Source organism: Scyliorhinus canicula, chromosome 2 (assembly GCF_902713615.1).
Source record: "Scyliorhinus canicula chromosome 2, sScyCan1.1, whole genome shotgun sequence".
Lineage (NCBI taxonomy): Eukaryota > Metazoa > Chordata > Chondrichthyes > Carcharhiniformes > Scyliorhinidae > Scyliorhinus > Scyliorhinus canicula.
Window position 1 is genome coordinate 181,575,559 of NC_052147.1, and position 20,921 is coordinate 181,596,479.

Here is a 20,921-nt window from a genome sequence, read left to right on the forward strand (position 1 = left end):
ACAGGTCCCATCTTTCCCGCGCCTCCCGCCAATGGGGATCCTAGACAGAATAGTCTCTGGGAGGGACGAAGGGGAGGGTAGAGTCTCGGGTATTTATAAGGTGCTCATGAGGGAGGAAGGGTCCCAGACAGAGGAACTGAAACTTAAATGGGAGGAGGAGATAGGCGGGGAAATGGAGGATGGGCTGTGGGCAGAGGCCCTGAGTAGGGTAAACTCGACCACGACATGTGCTAGGCTCGGGCTGATCCAATTTAAGGTCGTTCACCGGGCCCATATGACGGTGGCTCGGATGAGCAAATTTTTCGGGATAGAGGACAAATGCACTAGGTGCGCGGGAGGACCAGCGAACCACGTTCACATGTTTTGGGCATGCCCTGAGCTGAGGGGGTACTGGGAGGGATTTGCGGGGGTCATGTCCCAGGTGCTAAAATCAAGGGTGGTGATGAGTTAAGGGGTGGCAATTTTTGGGGTTTTGGAAGACCCGGGCGTCCAGGGGGAGAAAGAGGCCGTGTTTTGGCCTTTGCTTCCCTGATAGCCCGGCGACGAATATTATTGGCGTGGAGGGACTCAAAGCCCTCGAAGACTGAGTGGTGGCTTGCGGACATGTCGAGTTTCCTGGGGATGGAAAAAAATTAAGTTCGCCTTGAGGGGATCTGTGCAGGGGCTCACCCGGAGGTGGCAACCATTTATTGACTTCTTTGCAGGAGAGTGAGCGTCAGCAGGGGGGTGGGGGGTAAGAGTAGAGTAGGAGGGAAAATATGGCGGGTAGTACCGGTGGGAGGGGAGCAGGCTTGTGCAATATGTTACGGTGGAAGTATTGAAAGTACGTGGATGTTTGCACATTTTTGCCTTTTTTGCTTCCTTTCTGATGATGCCTGTAACTGTTTATAAAGCCAAAAACTACCGCAATAAAATTGTTTATTAAAAAAAGTGTCACCTTTCAGATCAGATGTGGTAAAAGAGGCACATTTTTGAAAAATAGGTGTTTTTGCTGCTCTTCTGACCTATAATCCCTCTAAGATTAATAGTCCTTTATCTCATCACTTTGTGTGACCCTATTGTATGTAAGATGGAGTAGGCAACAGCCAAAAACGTACTTAGTTATTCCTTTGTCTCTCAAGATGCACTGTTGATAAATTATCTCTATTGTTTTTTAGTCATCCCTCTAGACTGCTGTCAACCGAAAATCTTCTCCCCATGTCTGTGGAAGAGTTTGGTGAATTGGAACGGCAGCTAGGTCCATCAGAAATTAACACAGTGGTAAGTTTTCTTTTAGAATCGTGAGTATTTTAACATCCCAGTACAAAACCCTGGATGATGTATATTGCTTCATGTTAAATTAAAATTAACTTTGAAAGTACAATGCATGTCGTAGGTTAGAAATTTAAGCAATGGGATGAAAAATCAATAGAAAAACTTTTGCTTGGATTTTCCAGCGTTGGCAGGGCATGACCTGGCAGGGAAACGTGGCAGGACCGGAAGTTCCTGAAGCAGGCAGGACCGGAAAAATCCCAGCCTCCAAGTTGCTTTTTCCCACCAGTGAAATTATGCATTTAAAGTGACTCTGAAGGATCAGATTAATTCTCTTCAAATAGATTATTATTCCCCCTCCTCAACTGTTGTGTGAATATTAAGCATTGTTTCTATCTCTCCTGCTTACTATCACAAACCTGCCTTCTCTTCAAGTCGAATTTAAATGAGGTGTACCTCTATGCCAACTTGCTATTGGTGCAAAATCTGAGCTATCAAAACCACTGCACCCACCCCCCCATTAAAGCAATTTAATTCCGTTGAAGCCAAGTTAAATCGCTTTAAGTTATTTCTTTTCTTGTGTCAAACATGTCCATTTTTAAAAGTATTTGACATTAGTCGATGGAAGTGTTGTGATCTCTAAGCTTTTAACGTTTATGACTGAGATATTCAAATTGCCCATATGTTAATGCTTATCAAGACAATGTTAACTTTGAGAGCTAATTGACAGGCCTTTAAGATTATGAAAACAGACAAGATAGGAGACCGAAACAGAGATAAAGATAATCAAATAGGGAGTTCAGGAGAAAGTTCATACAGTGTGTGAAACTCATTATGACAAGTTGAGGCTGGATAAGCATATGAAGGAAAAAGGAATGGAATGAAATGCTGATAGGGTTGGATGGATGAAATAGAGTCGGAAGAGGTTTGCGTAGAGCATAAATAAGTTGAATGGCCTGTCTTGGTGTAGATTGTGGGGGGAATTTTAAGCTGCCCCTCTCGCCACTGAGCAGGCTGGCTTTGACTCCTACGAGCTACACCCTCCCCATCCTGCACTCTTTGATTACATCTGGTGTGGAATTTAATCCACCCACCAGCCTTGATTGCACTTGGAGTAGGAAGGGTTGAGGTTGGCCTTCCTTCCCAGAGGTCAACTAAGGGCATTTGGGCCTTCAGTCAGCCACTGCTGGTATTGTAATCAGTGGGGAAGTGGGAGGGGTGCCAGGCATACCCTGATACCTCCTTGTGGGAGTGGGGACACCCTGATGTTTGCTTTACTGGCCTGGGTGAGCCTGCACCACCTACCGTGGTTCCAGAGCTTTCTATCCTCATATCCTGTTCTAACCACTGTACCAGCAGTGGCCACTGTTCCGGAGAGGTGAGGGTTTCCAGATTCTGGCCAGTATTAGTTAGTGGGCAGGTATGTCCTTTAGAACTTGGGAATTCTGGTGCTGACCAGGTAGGTGCCTAATTGGTTAAGACATAGAATTTACAGTGCAGAAGGAAGCTATTCGGCCCATCAAGCCTGCACTGGCCCTTGGAAAGAGCACCCCACCCAAGGTCCACATCACATCTCCACCCCAATACTAAGGGCAATTTAACATGGCCAATCCACCTAACCTGCACATCTTTGAACTGTGGGAGAAAACCGGAGCACCCGGAGGAAACCCACGCGCGCACACAAGCCGGAATCGAACCTGGGACCCTGGAGCTGTGAAGCAATTGTGCTATCCACAATGCTACCGTGCTGCCCTACATTTGAAACTACGTTGGGTGTGCCTAGATGGGTCAGTTCTGTTATCACCGTCAGTTCTGTTATCACCGTCAATTCGTCAATTGTCCTCTGCTTGATGCATTTAGAGGTTTACTGCAGTTTACTGTAGACTGGATCAACGTTAGCCTGTCTGCTTATAGAATGTCATGTGGTGGTCGTAAAGTGCTATTGATGGCAATTTATAGAACATAATTCTATTAAATGCCCCTGTGGCTGCAACATGTCTGCCAAACCTAAAACTTCTTTGCTGGTGGGAGCTGAAAGCCACTTCATATTTGTTTTTTTATATTATGGGGAAACACGCATTACAGACAAATTTATAAGTTGAAACCATAAAACTGCCAATTTTAAAAAGTAAGAAGTCTTGCAACAACCAGGTTAAAGTCTAACATGTTTCTTTCAAACACTAGCTTTCGGTGCACTGCTCCTTCCTCAGGTGAATGAGGAAGGAGCAGTGAGGAAGAAGCAGTGCTCCGAAAGCTCGTGTTTGAAACAAACATGTTGGACTTTAACCTGGTTGTTGTAAGACTTCTTACTGTGCTCACCCCAGTCCAACGCCGGCAATTTGAAAAGTGACTGTCCAGCTATAAAATGTTTCCATTTCAAAATATATTCCACTGTTATCTCAACCTGGAATTTGGAGGTTGTCTAATTGTTCACCTTTATACGATAACTAAACACATTTCAACTCTGAGGCTCACCTATGGGGTAGGGTTGTACATCCAGATAGGGGAAGTTTCACTTGGACTGTTCCCTGCTTAAGGAGCATTTGAGCTGGATCACTGAACCAATGACAGGTGCTGTTATGGGTGTTAACCCAGCCTACTCACTGTCCCCTCAGAATCTGTTTCAATATCACATTTCACTCTTCTAAATGGCAATGCGTATAGGCTCAACCCACTCAGTTCTTTCATAAGGCAAACCTTTGATCCTAGGAATTAACAAGAAAAGTTCTTGGAGCTGCTTCTTACGTATGTATATCCCTCATTTTTAAATGAGGAGACCAAAACTGTACCTGTGTCCATGATGGAAGGGCTCAGCTGCAGTGCTAACAATAACCTGTTCACTGACCATTTCTGCCAGGGCTATTCAGCTCCTGACCACATTACAGTCTTAGTCCAAACATTAACAAAAGAGCTTGAACTCCAGAGGTGTGCTGAGTGACTGCCCTTGACATCAAGGCAGCTATGTCACGTGCCCTAAATACTGAAAGCACTAGTAATCGGGGAGAAAATTCTCCTGGTTTGTCATACCTAGCACATAGGAAAGTAGTTGTTGGAGCTCAATCATCCCAGCTCCAGAACATTGCTGTTGGGGTTCCTCAGGGTAGTAGCCTAGGCCCAACTATCTTCAGCTGATTCAACATGATCGTACCTCCATCACAAAGTTGGAAGTGGGTAAACTCACTGATTACACGATGTTTAGTGCCATTTGTAACTATATTGAAGTAGTCCAAGTCTCAATTTTCAGGGTTGGGCTGATAAAATGGTAAAAGGCCAAGCAAGCACTGACCATCTTCAACAAAAGATAATCTAACCATCTCCCCCTGACATTGTGGTATTACCTTTGCTGAATCCCCCCAATATTAATATACTGGAGGGTTTGGTTCATCATTGACCAGAACCTGAACCAGCCTTCTCAGCTGACCACTTGCTACCACCTGCTCAAAGACAACTAGGAATAGCACTAAAATGCCTGTCTAACCAGCAACACACACATCTGAAAAAATACATAAAGGCTGAATATTCTGTAGTGAGTAATTCATTTCATTTTCACCCCAAAACCTGTCCACCATCTGCAAGTCGGGTGTAACTCCAGTCAAGCAGCTCGACAAAGCACCTTGTGTGATTGCGCCCTACCCACCACCTTCAATATCCACTCCTCCACCACCAATACACAATGGCAGCAGTATGTACCACCAATAAGATGCTCTGCAGCAACTTGACAAGGCTCCTTCAACAGCACCTTCCAGACCCATGAGCTCTACTACCTAGGACAAAGGCAGCAGATGCATGAGAATACCACCACTTGCAAGTCCCCTCCAAGTCATGCACCATCCTGATTTGAAACTACATCACCATTCCTTCACTGTCTCTGGGTCAAAATCCAGAGCTCTGAGTTAAATCGCTGGCTTTTAAAGCAGGCCAGCAGCACTGTTCGATTCCCGTACCAGCCTCCCCGGACAGGCCCCGGAATGTGGCAACTAGGGGCTTTTCACAGTAACTTCATTTAAGCCTACTCGTGACAATAAGTGATTTTCATTTCATTTCATAAAGCACTGTGGGTTTATCTACACCACATGGACTGCAGAAGTTCAAGAAGGCTGCTCAAACCATCACTTTCTCAAAGGCAATAAATGCTAGCTTAGCCCACGGCACCGCATCCCATGAAAGAATAAAACAAAACTTCATTTGTCTTCCTAATTTCTTGCTGTACCTGCATGTTAACTTTGATTCATGTGCAAGGGCACCTAGATCCCTCTGTGCTGAAGCATTCTGCAATCTCCCTTTAAATTATATTCTGCTTTCTATTTTTTTAATAAACAATTTTATTGAGGTAGTTTTTGGCTTATAAAGTTACAGACATCAGAAAGAAAGCAAAAAAGGCAAAAATGTGCAAACATCCACGTACTTTCAATACTTCCATCATAACATATTGCACAAGCCCGCTCCTCTCCTACCGGTACTACCCGCCATATTTTCCCTCCTACTCTACTCTACCCACCCCCCACCTCCTGCTGACGCTCACTCTCCGGCAAAGAAGTCAATAAATGGTTGCTACCTCCGGGCGAACCCCTGCACAGATCCCCTCAAGGCGAACATAATTTTTTCCATACCCAGGAAACTCGACATGTCCGCAAGCCACCACTCAGTCTTCGGGAGCTTTGAGTCCCTCCACGCCAATAGTATTCGTCGCCGGGCTATCAAGGAAGCAAAGGCCAAAACATCAGCCTCTTTCTCCCCCTGGACCCCCGGGTCTTCCAAAACCCCAAAAATTGCCACCCCTGGACTCATCACCACCCTTGTTTTTAGCACCCGGGACATGACCCCCGCAAATCCCTCCCAGTACCCCCTCAGCTTAGGGCACGCCCCTCACCATCCCCTTCCATCCCTCTGCGGCTCTCCGCGCAATCGCCAGCGGCCGTATGGCCAGCGGGGAGAGCGGGCAGCCCTGTCTGGTCCCTCGGTACAACCTAAAGTACTCCGACACTTGTCTGTTGGTCCTGACGCTGGCCCTCGGGGCCTGATATAATAATTTGATCCAATCCCTCCCCGAACCCAAACCGTCCGAGCACCTCCCATAGACAGTCCCACTCCACCCGGTCAAAGGCCTTCTCGGCGTCCATTGCCACCACTACCTCCACCTCCCTACCCACTGGGGGCATTATCACATTAAGTAATCTTCTCAGGTTGGCCACCAGCTGCCTACCTTTCACGAACCCAGTTTGATCCTCCCCAATCACCTCCGGTACGCAGTCCTCCATTCTAACCGCCAGTACCTTTGCCAGGAGCTTGGCGTCTACATTAATCAGAGAGATTGGCCTGTAGGATCCGCGCGCCTCCGGGTCTTTACCCCGCTTCAATATCAGTGATATGGTGGCTTGTGACATTGTCGGCGGCAGGGTCCCTCTGTCCGTTGCCTCATTGAAAACCCTCGCCAAGACCGGGCCCACCAGCTCAGAGAACTTCCTATAGAACTCTACTGGGTATCCATCCGGCCCCGGGGACTTCCCCGACTGCATGGCCTTTAGGCCCCCCAATACCTCCTCTACTCTAATCGGGGCCCCCAGCTCTTCCACTCGCCCCCCACCTACTGTTGGGAAGGTTAACCCGTCCAGAAACCTTTTCATCCCCTCCAGTTCTTCCGGCGGCTCCGAAGTATACAGCTTACGATAGAAGTCCCGGAATACCTTATTCAATTCTGCCGGGTCCTCCACTTTGCGCCTCCCCGTCCCTCACTCTACCTATTTCCCTGGCCGCCTCCCTCCTCCTGAGTTGCTGCGCTAACAATCTGCTAGCCTTTTCCCCATGCTGGTACACCACTCCCCTCGCCTTCCTAAGCTGTTCCATGGCCCTACTCGTGGATAGTGCCCCCAGTTCCGCCTATAGTCTCTGCCTCTCCCTGAGTAAAACCTCCCCCGGGGACTCCGCGTGCTCTTCATCTATCTGACCCATTTCCCTGACCAATCTATCCATCTCTGCCCGGTCTGCCTTGGCTCGGTGGGCCCCAATTGAAATCAGCTCCCCCCACACTACTGCCTTTAGCGCCTCCCACAGGGTCGCCGCTGAGACCTCCCCCGTGTCATTCACCTGCAGGTAATTTTGCATACATCTCCGAAGCCTCTCGCAGATCCCCTCCTCCGACAGCAGTCCCACGTCTAGCCTCCATTGCGGGCGTTGGTAGCTCGCTCCCCCGATCTGCAGGTCCACCCAATGCGGGGCATGGTCTGAAATAGTAATTGCCGAATATTCCGTGTTCTTTACCTCCCCCATACAGTCCCTGCTTAGTACAAAGAAATCTATCTAATATACTTTATGGACGTGCGAGTAAAACGAGTAGCCCCTTCCTGTTGGCTGTCTATCTCCAGGGGTGCACTGCCCCCATTTGCGCCATAAACCCTTTCAGCTCCCTTGCCATTGCTGAGAGTCTACCTGTTCTGGGACACGATTGATCCAAAGTCGGGTCAAGGACCATGTTAAAGTCCCCTCCCATTATTAGCCTGCTAGAATCCAAGTCCGGGATCTTCCCCAGCACTCTTTTAATGAAGTCCACGTCATCCCAGTTCGGGGCATATATATTCAACAGCACCACTCTTTTCCCCTCCAGTCTGCCCCGTACCATCAGGTATCTGCCCCCCCTGTCTGCGGATATGCCCTCTGCCTCAAATTGCACGCGCTTGTTGATCATGATTGCCACCCCTCTGGACTTCGAGTCCAAGTCCGAGTGGAAGACCTGGCTAATCCAGCCCTTCCTTAGCCTGGTCTGGTCAGACACTTTCAGATGTGTCTCCTGCAACATACATTCGCCCTCAAGAGCTCGCAAGTGCGCGAACACCCGCGCCCTCTTAACCGGCCCTTTCAGTCCCTTGACGTTCCAGGTGATCCCCCACCCCCACCCCCACCCCCTGAATCCCTTGACTAGCCAATCTGCTAGCCCGGTGACTCAACACTCACTCCAGCACCTTCCTATCTCATTCCCATTGTTTCCCCGTCCTCCTCCCCACTCCCCGGCGCCCCATCCCTCTCCAACCCACTGGGGCAAGCCGGCTCCAGTGTCTTCCGCGAGCTGCACAAAAAGTACAAATCAGCCCAAACAGGAAAAAAAAGAGGAAAAAGCACAAAAAAAAACCCCCCCATAAGAAAAAAAGAGAGACAACAAAAAAGGGCTAACCCCCCCAAACCAATGTCCATGAACAAAGGAAAGAGTCCCAAATGTTCCGCTTGGCTCCTTTGGCCCAGCAAACTGTTGAGCAGCAGTCCAGGCCCATTCGGCGTACCTTCCCACGGTAATCCTCGGGCCCTAATTCGCGTCCTTGGGGCCTCCTTTCGGTACCAGCCCCTGGTCCCTCACAAAATCCATTGCTTCTTTGGGCTCGGAGAAATAGTGGTGTTGACCCTGGTTCATGACCCATAGGTGAGCTGGGAACAGCAGACCAAACTTCACGTGCTTCTTGAACAGCACCTCCTTGACATTCTTAAAGGCTGCTCGCCACCGAGCCACCTCTTGGCTTAGGTCCAGGTAAATGCGGATAACATTGTTATTCCACGTGCTGCTCCTGGCGCTCTTTGCCCACCGCAGCACCCGCTCCTTGTCCACGAACCTGTGGAACCTAATCACCATCGGGCGGGGGGGTCCGCCCGGCCGCCCCTGCACTCTGTGTGCCCCCTCCAGCTCCGGCGGTCGCGGAAAGGCTTCGGCCCCCATCAGCTGCTTCAGCAGGTCTGCTACAAACGCTGCAGCATCAGCTCCCTCAGCCCCCTCCGGGAGGCCGACCATCCTCAGGTTGTTCCTGTGGACTCTATTCTCCAGCTTCTCCACTCTGTCCAGCAGTCTTCTCTGCCGCTCTTTCAGGCAGTCAACTTCTAGCGCTGCAACCGTCTGCGCATCCGCCTGCTCTTCCACCGCCTCTCCCAGCTCCTTAACTTTAACATCCTGCGCATCCAGCCTCTGGTTCAGCTGATCCTCCGCTTTCTGGATTGGGTCCAAGCTGTCCCGCTTCAGCGCTTCAAAACTGGACTTCATTACCTGGAGCATGTTATCCAGCGCCTGCTGGATTGCTGAGTCCGGGGTCCGTGTGTCCGCCATCTTAGGTCCCAGGTAATTTTCTTCAGGTCCTTGTCCCTGTCCCTTTTTCTCCTTCTTCTTCTGCCTTCTGGACTCTCGCTGTTCCATGTGCCGCAGCCCGCTCCTCAGCACTTTTGCTGCCGCCCTCCTTCGCCCAGCTCCTTAAATTTTACCTTCTGGGCATCTGAAGTGGGTCCAAGTTTTTTTTTTTTTTATCTGTTGAGCTGCTTGCAGAAAAATACTTTTCACTGTACCTCGGTACACGTGACAATAAACAAATCCAATCCAATCCAATCCAGTTGTCCTGCTTCAGCGACTCCAAACCTTTTTTTCTTCTCCTGGAGGAAGGAAAGTCCGTGGGTCCGCCATCTTACGTTTCAGGTCAGTTTCCTCTGCTCCTTGCCTCCGTCTCTCTCTCTCTTCCCCTACCTGCTGGCCTTCCACGATTCCATCAGCTGCAGCCTGCTCTCCAGTTCTTTCGCGGCAGCTTTTTTGCCGCCCCCGTGATCCCGCTATCGCAGGGAATCAGCCCCAAAGCTCCGCCAGAGTGAGAGCCCGCCGAATGTGCGGCTCACTCAGGCATCGCCGCCACCGGAAGTCTCTGCTTTTCTATTCTTTCTGATTAATTTGGACAACCTCACAAGTTCCCACATCTATGACCCTCCTGAAGACTTTCTTTCTATCCTCTTGAGCAACTTTCTTTTCTACCTATCTTTGTATCAGCAACAAATTTGGCTGCAATGCAGTCGTCCCTTCGCCCAACCCATTAATGTAGATTGTGAATAATTGAGGCCCCAGTACTGTGTGACACTCCATTCGTTTATTTGATAACCTGAAAATGGCCTATTTATCCCAACTGTTTCCTTTTAGTTAGCCAATCCCTCTAGCCACACTAATCTGATCACTTTCAACATCACAAAACTCTACGTGTACTGTAGTAACATTTGTGGCATCTTATTAAATTGCTTCTTGGAAATCTAAATACATCTGGTTCCCCTTTGTCCCTTAGGGAAGGAAATCTGCCGACATGTGACTCCAGACCCACAGCAATGTGGTTGTTCTTAAACGCCCTCAATGGCTGAGCAAGCCACTTGTTCAAGAGCAATTGAGGATGGGCAATAAATGCTTGCCTAGCTAGCAATGCTCACATTCTGTAAATGAATTTTAAAAAACTTCTGTTGGTACATTCACAAAGAACTGCAATACACTTGTCAATTTCACAAAACCATGTTGTCTGAGGGCAGAATACAGACAGTATAGATATTTAAGGAGATTGATTGTTACATAGAACAGTACAGCACAGAACAGGCCCTTCGGCCCTCGATGTTGTGCCGAGCATTGTCCGAAACCAAGATCAAGCTATCCCACTCCTTGTCATTTTCGTGTGCTCCATGTGCCTATCCAATAACCGCTTGAAAGTTCCGAAAGTGTCCGACTCCACTATTACAGCAAGCTGTCCATTCCACACCCTAACCACTCTGAGTAAAGAACCTACCTCGGACATCCCTCCTATATCTCCCACCCTGAATCTTATAGTTATACCCCCTTGTAACAGCTTGTCGCCTAGATGGGGATATTTTAGTCTGCAAGCTCTAATTTTTATATCGACAATTGATATGTTATTTTCTAATGTGCACTTTCTAGTACAGATCCACAATGGAATTGAGAATCCAATTGTTTTAATTGTATTTATTGTTTTAAAACTTTTTGTACTCTAACTCAATTCACTATTTGAATCTCTAATCATCCTTGTGTGTTTTTTTTAAAACAAGATGTGCTCGGCCTATCCAAGTTAACCAAGAGTGCTCTTCAGTCCCATGGATTCATTGACATGCAGTTTGGAAACTGTTTGAGAAGTCCAAAACTAATCCTGTTGCATTGTAAATAGTGACACATTTTTGGTAAAATGTTTCAAGAATAAAGTAGCTATTGCCTGTAATGTTTTAGTTACAAAAAAAATGTAAGTATTTAAATGTATGATTTACTTGAACTGTGACATACTAACCAATAAACCATTAAAGTTGGCTGTTCAATTAGGTGTGAATGTTTTCCTTTTTAAAAATAAACCTGTTTTGAAAACTTTAACATGGCTCTTGGGTTAGCAGCTCCTTATCATGGTCCTGTCCTCCACAACTTGTGATTTTATATTGTCATCCTTTGCTCTTTGTCTCCCTGGTCTCTGTTTCAATGTTCAAGATCCCCTGGCTCTAACAGTAGGTGCATTTTAGCCCATAATGAATGCTAGTTATGCATTTCACCTCCATAATGAATGCTAGTCTTTCTTCACTCGCTCCAAATTGGTTTCTGCCACAGCCCTAATCAAAGTCACATGATACTGACTTCCTATGTTGCAGCAGCCCTTTATATCCTTTGACAGAGTTAATCACAGTCGTTATATCTCACATTCCACATGTCAGCTGATAACATCTTCACGGCTGCGTTAGTAGACTGCTCATATATCCTATCCTGGTTATGCTAAATTTCCTCCAATCAAACAATGGAAGACCAAGTCCATTGTCTTTAGCTCCTGCTACACACTTCATGTCTTCATTGATTCCATCCCTTACACTGCTGAACGAGTCTGTTCAAAATCCCATGCCATCTCCATAATCAAGATTGCCTAGTTCTACCTCTCTGCAAAATCACTTATCAACATCTTATCCCAGCTTACTGAAAACCTAATTCTTGCTTTTGTAGTCTCCAGACTTAATTATTCCAATGCTCTCCGTGTCCCAGTTCCCATCCTCCATAATTTGGAGCTCCGTTCCAAACTCTTGCCAAACATGAAATCCCCCCCCCCCCCCCCAGTGGCAGTGGAAACAGGGTCATTGAAATTTTAAGGCGGAAGTAGATTGATTTCCTTGTCTCGCAAGAACCAAAGATTATCGGGGTTGATGGGGAATTGTGGAACACAACACCAACAGATCATCCATGTTCTTATTAAATAGTGAAGCAGGCTTGAGGGGCTGAATGGCCTACTTATGTCCTATTTTGTATATTCATAATCTACACAAAGTCACAAACCCATCATCCTTGTCTTCACTGATCTACATTAGTTCCAACAGTTTAAAAATTATTCATACTTATATGCTTAGGTCCTTCAACCCTCTAAAAATTCTTCCTTCCTCCAAATCTGAACTCTTACTCACGACCAATTTTAACTGCTAGCACTTATGCCCTCAGCCATCTGTTTCCTTTAAACTGATTTTTTTTTCCCTCAAGCTTTGATACACCTGTATGAAAATCTCCACCTTTGGCTTCAGTGTCATATTTGGACTGATTATGCTTCTGTGAAGTGTAATCCTAGAAGTGTTATACAAATGGAACAAGAACACTTCTTTTCATTGCACATTTTTCTTATGTGCTCTGAACATTGTGATCCAACATTATAACCAAGTGATTTAAAATAATCCTTTGGTTCAGTAATCAATACCGACACAAAACTTCCAGGCAAAGCATGTGATTAAACTATATTCCAGACTGACTGGGTAAAATCAACAACAAGTTATACTCTTGGGTCTGGAAGTCAAATGCAAGAAAGCAATTCATCTTTAGCTGGGAGGAAATAATGAGCTGAAACATCTTTTTGATCTTCACAGGAGCAAGAGAAAATACAGAACAAGCAGCCTAATTATGACATTTTCATACTTGGCACACTACTTTCCCCAGCAATAAAAAAAATTGGAAACCAAATGCTGTAAAAATTCAGCCGCTCTGGCAGCATCTGGCGAGAGAGCACTCTGAAGAGTCAAGCGGACTTAAACATTAACTATTTTCTCTTTCCACAGATGCTGCCAGACCTGAATTTTTCCAGTATTTGTTTTTATTTCAGATATGCAGCATCTGCTTTTATAATAAGCAAATTAAGGTTTACTTGAGCAGGGTATGTGGAACAAAGAACTAGTACAATTCCAAACAGTTGTTTTGTAATTGATGGAAAAATTAGCAACCGAGGTTTCAGCAATCTTGTAGTTAGCCCGACACCACAGAAGATGGAACAGCAGTGTGGATCACATCTTCATCTTACTGACAACACCAGTATCAGAACATGTGGTGGATGATCAGCTTTGTAACACATAGAATTCTAACAAGGTGTAATATAGCTCATCTTATCCAGCCCAGCATGAAGGGAGAAAAGAAGATACTGCCTAAGTGCTCACCTGACAGCTTAGTTGTACCTGAAGGTTCCAGTTTTCAAGTTCACAGCCCTGAGAATTCAGGCTCCTCAGTGTAAATCTTGTTTGCTTAAGTGAAAGATGATCATTGCTAAAATCAGCTGAAGTTTTATTAAACTTGTATCTACTACAATGAAATGCAAGTCGCAAACGCTTGTTTTTATCCCCATTGTTTTTAACTGCCACCCTTCTCTCAGTTCACATGGTCCATGGTGGGCAGCACGGTAGCATGGTGGTTAGCACAAATGCTTCACAGCTCCAGAATCCCAGATTCAGTTCCCGGCTGGGTCACTGTCTGTGCGGAGTCTGCACGTCCTCCCCGTGTGTGCGTGGGTTTCCTCCGGGTGCTCCGGTTTCCTCCCACAGTCCAAAGATGTGCGGGTTAGGTGGATTGGCCATGCTAAATTGCCCGTAGTGTCCTAATAGTAAGGTTAAGGGGGGGGAGTTGTTGGGTTACGGGTATAGGGTGGATACGTGGGTTTGAGTAGGGTGATCATTGCTCGGCACAACATCGAGGGCCGAAGGGCCTGTTCTGTGCTGTACTGTTCTATGTTCTATGTCTGACTTCTCTGTCTCCATTTCTGGCAATAATAGGCTATCAACTAATAAACATAAGTCCACTGACTCCAACCTCTACCTTGATTACACTTCCTCACACCCTACACCCCTTGTAAGGATTCTATTCCATTCTCTTGATCGCTGTTTCTGTCACATCTGTACTAATGGGGCAGCACAGTCGTTAGCACTGCTGCCTACAGCCCTGAGGACCTGGGTTCAATCCCGGCCCGGGTCGCTCTGTGTGGAGTTTGCACATTATCCACGTTTCTGTGTGGGTTTCACCGGCACAATTTGGGAAAAAAAATAATTGGGTACTCTAAAAAAAAATTTTTTTTTTTTAAACTGTACTGATGATGCAACCTTCCACAACTGTGCTTCTCGGATGTCTTTCAATGGAGGATTGACAGGGCCGTCAACCAAGTTCACCATATTTCCTGCAGTTCTGCTCTCCCCCTCCTTTCCAGAACCCTTAATCCTCACCTTCCACCCCATCAGCCTCCATATTCCACAGATCATTTACCACCACTGGCAGAGTGATGCCACCAATGAACACATTTCACCCGCCCCTTTCAGCATTCTGAAGGGACCCTTCCATCTGTGATACCATGGTGACCCGCATTCCCTTTGCCCAGTACCATTCCAGTGCAAACACAGGAAATGTAACACACCTGGCCTTTTAACTCCCTGACCGTCCAAGGCCCCACACACACCTACCAGATGAAGCAGCAATTTAGGTGTACTTCTTTCAACTTTAGAGTACTGTATGCTGCTTACAATGTGGTCTCCTCCACATTGGGGAGACCAAACGCAGATTAGGTGACCGATTTGCAGAACACCTCCATTCAGTGTACAAGCTTGCTCCAGGGCTTCTGGTGATCTGCCATTTTAATGCCGTGCATGGCTCACACTGACATCTCTGCCGCAGCCTGCTGCAGTGTTCCACTGAAGCTCAATGCAACCTTAAGGAACAGCACCCTTGTTTTCGATTAGGCAGTTCACAGCTTTCCAGACTCAACATTGAGATCAACAATTGCGGACCACGATCACTACTCCAATTGTTTCCTATTTGCTTGTTCCGTTTTTTCTTTCTTTCAGACAGCAGCACACCCACTCTAGGCAAATCTTGTGTTTCTCTTGTTGCTCCATCAACCATTCTCTTTCGCCCCGGAAAACTAACTCGTCTGTCATTCAATCTCTCCCAACATCCACCATATCTCAGATTTATTATAGTCCTTGACCCAGCGCCAACCCTTGCTCAAAACCTGTTATTAAAGTTCTAACTTTCCCCAGATCCGATGAAAGGTCGCAGATTTCAAAGATCAACTCTGTTCTCTCCTCAGATGCTGCCGTAACCTGCCGCGTACTTGCAGCATTTTCTGTTGTGTTTTTGTCTGTCTCATGTAGGATTAAGTGTAAAAGTTGGTAATGAGGGAAAAGCACTGCGATATTCAAAGCTTCATAGCAAGGAGCTTACAAATAAATTCCTGTTGTTTCAAAATTCAAAGGCAATAAAGCAACATTCTAGCATTTAAAAACAAATACAATTCAGAGCAAGAAAAAGACAGCAATCCGTATTATTGTGAAGGAATAGCAAAGTCATGTAATTTTACAGTCTTAAAAAAAACTGAATAATCATTTCTATGAATTTATTCACATCTCATTGGATAGCCTATGGCATGTGGAGTAAAATAATGTTTTTAGCTGGAAAACTGACTATGATCTGCAGTTTAAATGTTACAATCCAGAGAGTGGAGAAAAATCAGGACAGATTTCTGCACAGCAATATCATGCCTGGAAATCAGAAATGTCAAAAGCTCATTAGCTTGGCATATAAATGCACCTCTTTGTGTGGTACTAATGCACACAAGTCTTGAAAACCCCAGGCTCAATCTTATTCTATGAATTAGTTGAAGTCAGCCAGTTATGAAGGCAATTTCAATTCATCTTGATGGCCAGCAGGGGACTAAGTAAAGAAAGGGGAAATTATCCAGCTTCCTAGATGAAATTAATATCCACAGCAGACTAAACAGCTGACATGGTCTAGGTTCAGCTGTGAAATAACATGCCTTTTGCACAATTACATTGGAAGCACCAGTGGAATCACCTCCCAGAGATGTATGGAAGATGATGAGGTGGTGAGCTCTTTGTAAATAAATCTCCATTACAAGCTTTATAGAATGAACTCCAGATTGTAACTTGCAACACCAACCAGCAAGGCCATTATAATAATCTCTATGCAACTGATAAATAAATGATCATGGAAAATTAATTCCTTTTGGAAAAACTCTTTCTCATCAGAATGGCAGTTTTAACTGGTTTTGTAAATTACCACTACATTTCATGCATGTTAAAAAAAAAAGTACAAACCTTTCTGAATTGTATTTATTGTGTATTTAACACACCTGATTTGCCTTCATCATTTAAATAAATACCATTGCATTACCAGCAACACTTCAAAAATAACATTTCCGATTGAAATAAGGAGCACGCACTGAAAATAGATTGCTGTAAGCAAGTACATTAAACATCATCAATTTGCCATGCCTGAAAAGGCAGTCATGTCACAATGTGGAAAAACACAATTACAGTCACACTCTGGACACTGGTTTAAACATAAGCAGAGGGCAGTCCTGTTCCACACAGCAAGACTGAAGCATGGGCAGGCTGGTTTGATCTCTATTCCAGTGACATCTATAATTATTGAAAATATACTTCTTGCAGCGCAGCAATTCCACACTGCAACTACAGCAATGGATAGGAATTCATATATGAAGACAAAATTGAAACCAAACAAAAATATGCCGAAACGCTATAATTTTTCTAATAAGATCCTAAGCATGCACATACACAGACAAGTGCACCAAGCAAGCTTAGGCAGTTCAGGTCTTTCAGCTCAAACACTATGCATCAAATGCTAGTATTAAATTGGCATCCTACACAAATACAAATGATTCATACAAAACCCATCACCAGAAAGCTCTCTCAAACCCTAAAAATGGGTGAGTAATTCAGAAATATTTCAGATATGTGGAAAGCCAAATGCATTTTCACTTTTGGAAATTTCAAGGTCCAAATACACATTTCCACAGCATTAGCGGTATCCTGCATTAATAGCTGTACTCTTAATCAAGATTCCGCAATAGAATGAAAAAAATCAGATCAGATTTCCCAGCAGAAATAGGGATGGAAAACATTCTAATTTTCCTCGATTATTTTAGGTGATCAAGGTGTCACTTCATAACATTAAATAGGCTGGACAAATTACGTTGCACATAGTCTGTGGAAAAAGTAGGCTTAAAAGGGTTCAAAATGGTTCAGTGCTTGTTTTAAAGTACTGTATGATAAAGACTTTTGCAAAAACTAGCTTACTGCATTTCCAGAAAATCCTTATGCGCTGAACTAACCAATTAGCATACACCTTTATCACATGTAGCAATCCAATAATACTATTGTGCTTTCAAAGTGCAAGAGACCATTAAAGTGATCCAATTAATTAAATTGCATTAAATATTCAATCACAATTAATACCATTAACAACGTAATTTGATTGCCCCGAAAAATGGTACTAATAAGGGACTGCATGCTGCACATTTATTGTTTTAAATTCTGAAGTACAATACCCTTTCTATCTACTATATATTATTGGGCGGCACAATAGCACAGTGGTTAGCACGGTTGCTTCACAGCTCCAGGGTCCCAGGTTCAATTTCTGGTTTGGCTTACTGTCTGTGGAGTCTGCATGTTCTCCCTGTGCCATAGAACATAGAAAGTACAGCACAGAACAGGCCCTTCGGCCCACGATGTTGTGCCGAACTTTTGTCCTAGATTAAGAACAAATTAATCTACACCCTATCATTCTACCGTAATCCATGTACCTATCCAATAGCCACTTGAAGGTACCCTCATGTTTCTGACTCAACTACTTCCACGGGCAGTGCATTCCATGCACTCACTATTCTCTGGGTAAATAACCTACCTCTGACATCCCCCCCTATATCTTCCACCATTCACCTTAAATTTATGTCTCCTTGTTATGGTTTGTTCTACCCGGGGAAAAAGTCTCTGACCACTGTATCTATTCCCCTGATCATCTTATAAATCTCTCAAGTCTCCCCTCATCCTTCTCCGTTCTAATGAGAAAAGGCCTAGCACCCTCAACCTTTCCTTGTAAGACCTACTCTCCATTCCAGGGAACTTCCTGGTAAATCTCCTTTGCACCTTTTCCAAAGCGTCCACATCCTTCCTAAAATGAGGCAACTGGAACTGCACACAGTACTCCAAATGTGGCCTTACCAAGGTTTTGTACAGCTGCATCATCACCTCACGACTCTTAAATTCAATCCCTCTGCTAATGAACGCTAGCACATCACAGGCCTTCTTCACAGCTCTATCCACTAGTGGCAACTTTCAAAAATCTATGAACATAGACCCCAAGATCATTCTGCTCCTCCACATTGCCAAGAGCCCTACCATTAACCCTGTATTCCACATTCATATTCCAAAATGGTCAACCTCATACTTTCCAGGGTTAAACTCCATCTGCCACTTCTCAGCCCAGCTCTGCATCCTATCTACGTCTCTTTGCAGCCGACAACAGCCCTCCTCACTATCCACAACTCCGCCAATCTTCGTATCATCTGCAAATTTACTGACCCACCCTTCAACTCCCTCATCCAAGTCATTAATGAACATCACAAACAGCAGAGGACCCAGAACTGATCCCTGCGATACACCACTGGGCTCCAGGCTGAATATTTGCCATCCACCACCACTCTCTGACTTCTATCGGTTAGCCAGTTCGTTATCCAACTGGCCAAATTTCCCACTATCTCATGCCTCCTTACTTTTTGCACAAGCCTACCATGGGGAATCCTATCAAATGCCTTACTAAAATCCATGTACACTACATCCACTGCTTTACCTTCACCACGTGCTTGGTCACTTCCTCAAACAATTCAATAAGACTTGTGAGGCAAGACCTACCCCTCACAAATCCGTGCTGACTATCCCTAATTCCATGCTCAGAATCCTATTCCTCAGTACTTTTTCCATTACTTTGCCTACCAATGAAGTAAGACTAATTGGCCTTTAATTTCCAGGGTTATCCCTATTCCCTTTTTTGAACAGGGGCACAACATTCGCCACTCTCCAATCCCCTGGTACCACCCCCTGTTGACAGTGAGGAAGAAAAGATCATTGCCAACGGCTCTGCAATTTCATCTCTTGCTTCCCTTGGATATATCCCGTCATGCCAGAGGGACTGGTCTATCCTCAGGTTTTTCAAAATGCCCAACACATCTTCCTTCCTAACAAGCATCTCCTCGAGCTTACCAGTCTGTTTCACACTGTCCTCTCCAACAATATGGCCCCTTTCAATCGTTAGTGCTGAAGAAAAGTACTCGTTCACGACCTCTCCCATCTCTTCTGACTCAATACACAATCTCCCGCTACTGTCTTCATCGAAGCTACCCTCGCTCTAGTCATTCTCATATTTCCCACATGTGTAAAATACCTTGGGGTATTCCTTGATCCTACCTGCCAAAGATTTTTCATGCCCTCTCTTAGCTCTCCTAATCCCTTTCTTCAGTTCCCCCCTGGCTATCTTATATCCCTACAGCGCCCTGTCTGAACCTTGTTTCCTTTGCCTTCTTCTTCCTCTTAACAAGACATTCAACCTCTCGTCAACCATGGTTCCCTCACTCGACCATCTCTTCCCTGCCTGACAGGGACATACATAACAAGGACATGCAGTATCTGTTCCTTGAACAAGTTCCACATTCAACTGTGTCCTTCCCCAACAGCCTATGTTCCCAATTTATGCACTTCAGTTCTTGTCTGACAGCATCAATTTACCCTTCCCCCAAACCTTGCCCTGTTGCACGCACCTATCCCTCTCCATTACTAAAGTGAAAGTCACAGAATTGTAGTCACTATCTCAAAAATGCTTCCCCACTAACAAATCTATCACTTTCCCTGGTTCATTACCCAGTACCAAATCCAATATGGCCTCCCTTCTGGTCGGACAATCTACATACTGTGTTAGAAAACCTTCCTAGGCACACTGCACAAACACAACCTCATCCAAACTATTTGATCTAAAGAGTTTCCACTCAATGTTTGGGAAGTTGAAGTCACCCATGACTACTACCTGTGACTTCTGCACCTTTCTAAAATCTGTTTCTCAATCTGTTCCTTCACAATGCGTCCAGGTTTGCAGACGACACTAAGATGAGTGGTAAAGAAAAAGTGCAGAGGATACTGGAAGTCTTCAGAAGGATTTGGATAGGTTAAGTGAATGGGCTAGGGTCTGGCAGATGGAATACAATGTTGACAAATGTGAGGGTATCCATTTGATAGGAATAACAGCATAAGGGATTATTATTTAAATGATAAAATATTAAAACATGCTGCTGTGCAGAGAGACCTGGATGTGCTAGTGCATGAATCGCAAAAAGTTGGTTTCTAGGTGCAACAGGTGATTAAGAAGGCGAATGGAATTTTGTCCTTCATTGCGAGAGGGATGAAGTTTAAGACTGGGGAGGTTATGCTGCAATTGTATAAGGTGTTAGTGAGGCCACACCTGGAGTATTGTGTTCAGTTTTGGTCTTCTTACCCGAGAAAGGACGTACTGGCGCTGGAGGGTGTGCAGAGGAGATTCACTAGGTTAATCCCAGAGTTGAAGGGGTTGGATTATGAGGATAGGTTGAGTAGACTGGAACTGTACTCTTTGGAATTTAGAAGAATGAGGGGGGATCTTATAGAAACATATAAAATTATGAAGGGAATAGATAGGATAGATGCAGGCAGGTTGTTTCCACTGGCGGGTGAAAGCAGAACTAGGGGACATAGTCTCAAAATACGGGGAAGTAGATTTAGGA

The 20,921-nt window shown here is 45.2% G+C and overlaps 2 protein-coding genes across 6 annotated transcripts in view; one reads left to right on the forward strand and one right to left on the reverse strand.

Annotated features, from left to right (window-relative positions):
* The window catches only part of LOC119961798 (signal transducer and activator of transcription 1-alpha/beta-like), a 74,161-nt gene extending 62,815 nt beyond the window's left edge, over nucleotides 1-11,346 (forward strand). For 2 of the 5 annotated variants that reach the window (XM_038789133.1, XM_038789134.1), the window contains 2 exons: nucleotides 1,158-1,260; nucleotides 11,083-11,346. In XM_038789133.1, coding sequence (XP_038645061.1) covers nucleotides 1,158-1,260; nucleotides 11,083-11,106 — 127 coding nt within the window. In that variant the 3' untranslated portion in view covers nucleotides 11,107-11,346. Of the gene's footprint in view, nucleotides 1-1,157; nucleotides 1,261-1,436; nucleotides 1,691-11,082 lie in introns of those variants that run through there. The other 3 variants (XM_038789130.1, XM_038789132.1, XM_038789135.1) reach the window with 3 other exon arrangements.
* Nucleotides 11,347-13,844: 2,498 nt separating this feature from the next.
* glsb (glutaminase b) overlaps nucleotides 13,845-20,921 on the reverse strand; it is a 163,902-nt gene continuing 156,825 nt past the window's right edge. The window contains exon 20 of the mRNA XM_038789138.1: nucleotides 13,845-13,904. The gene's annotated coding sequence lies outside the window, so the exon portion shown is untranslated. The remainder of the gene's footprint in view (nucleotides 13,905-20,921) is intronic.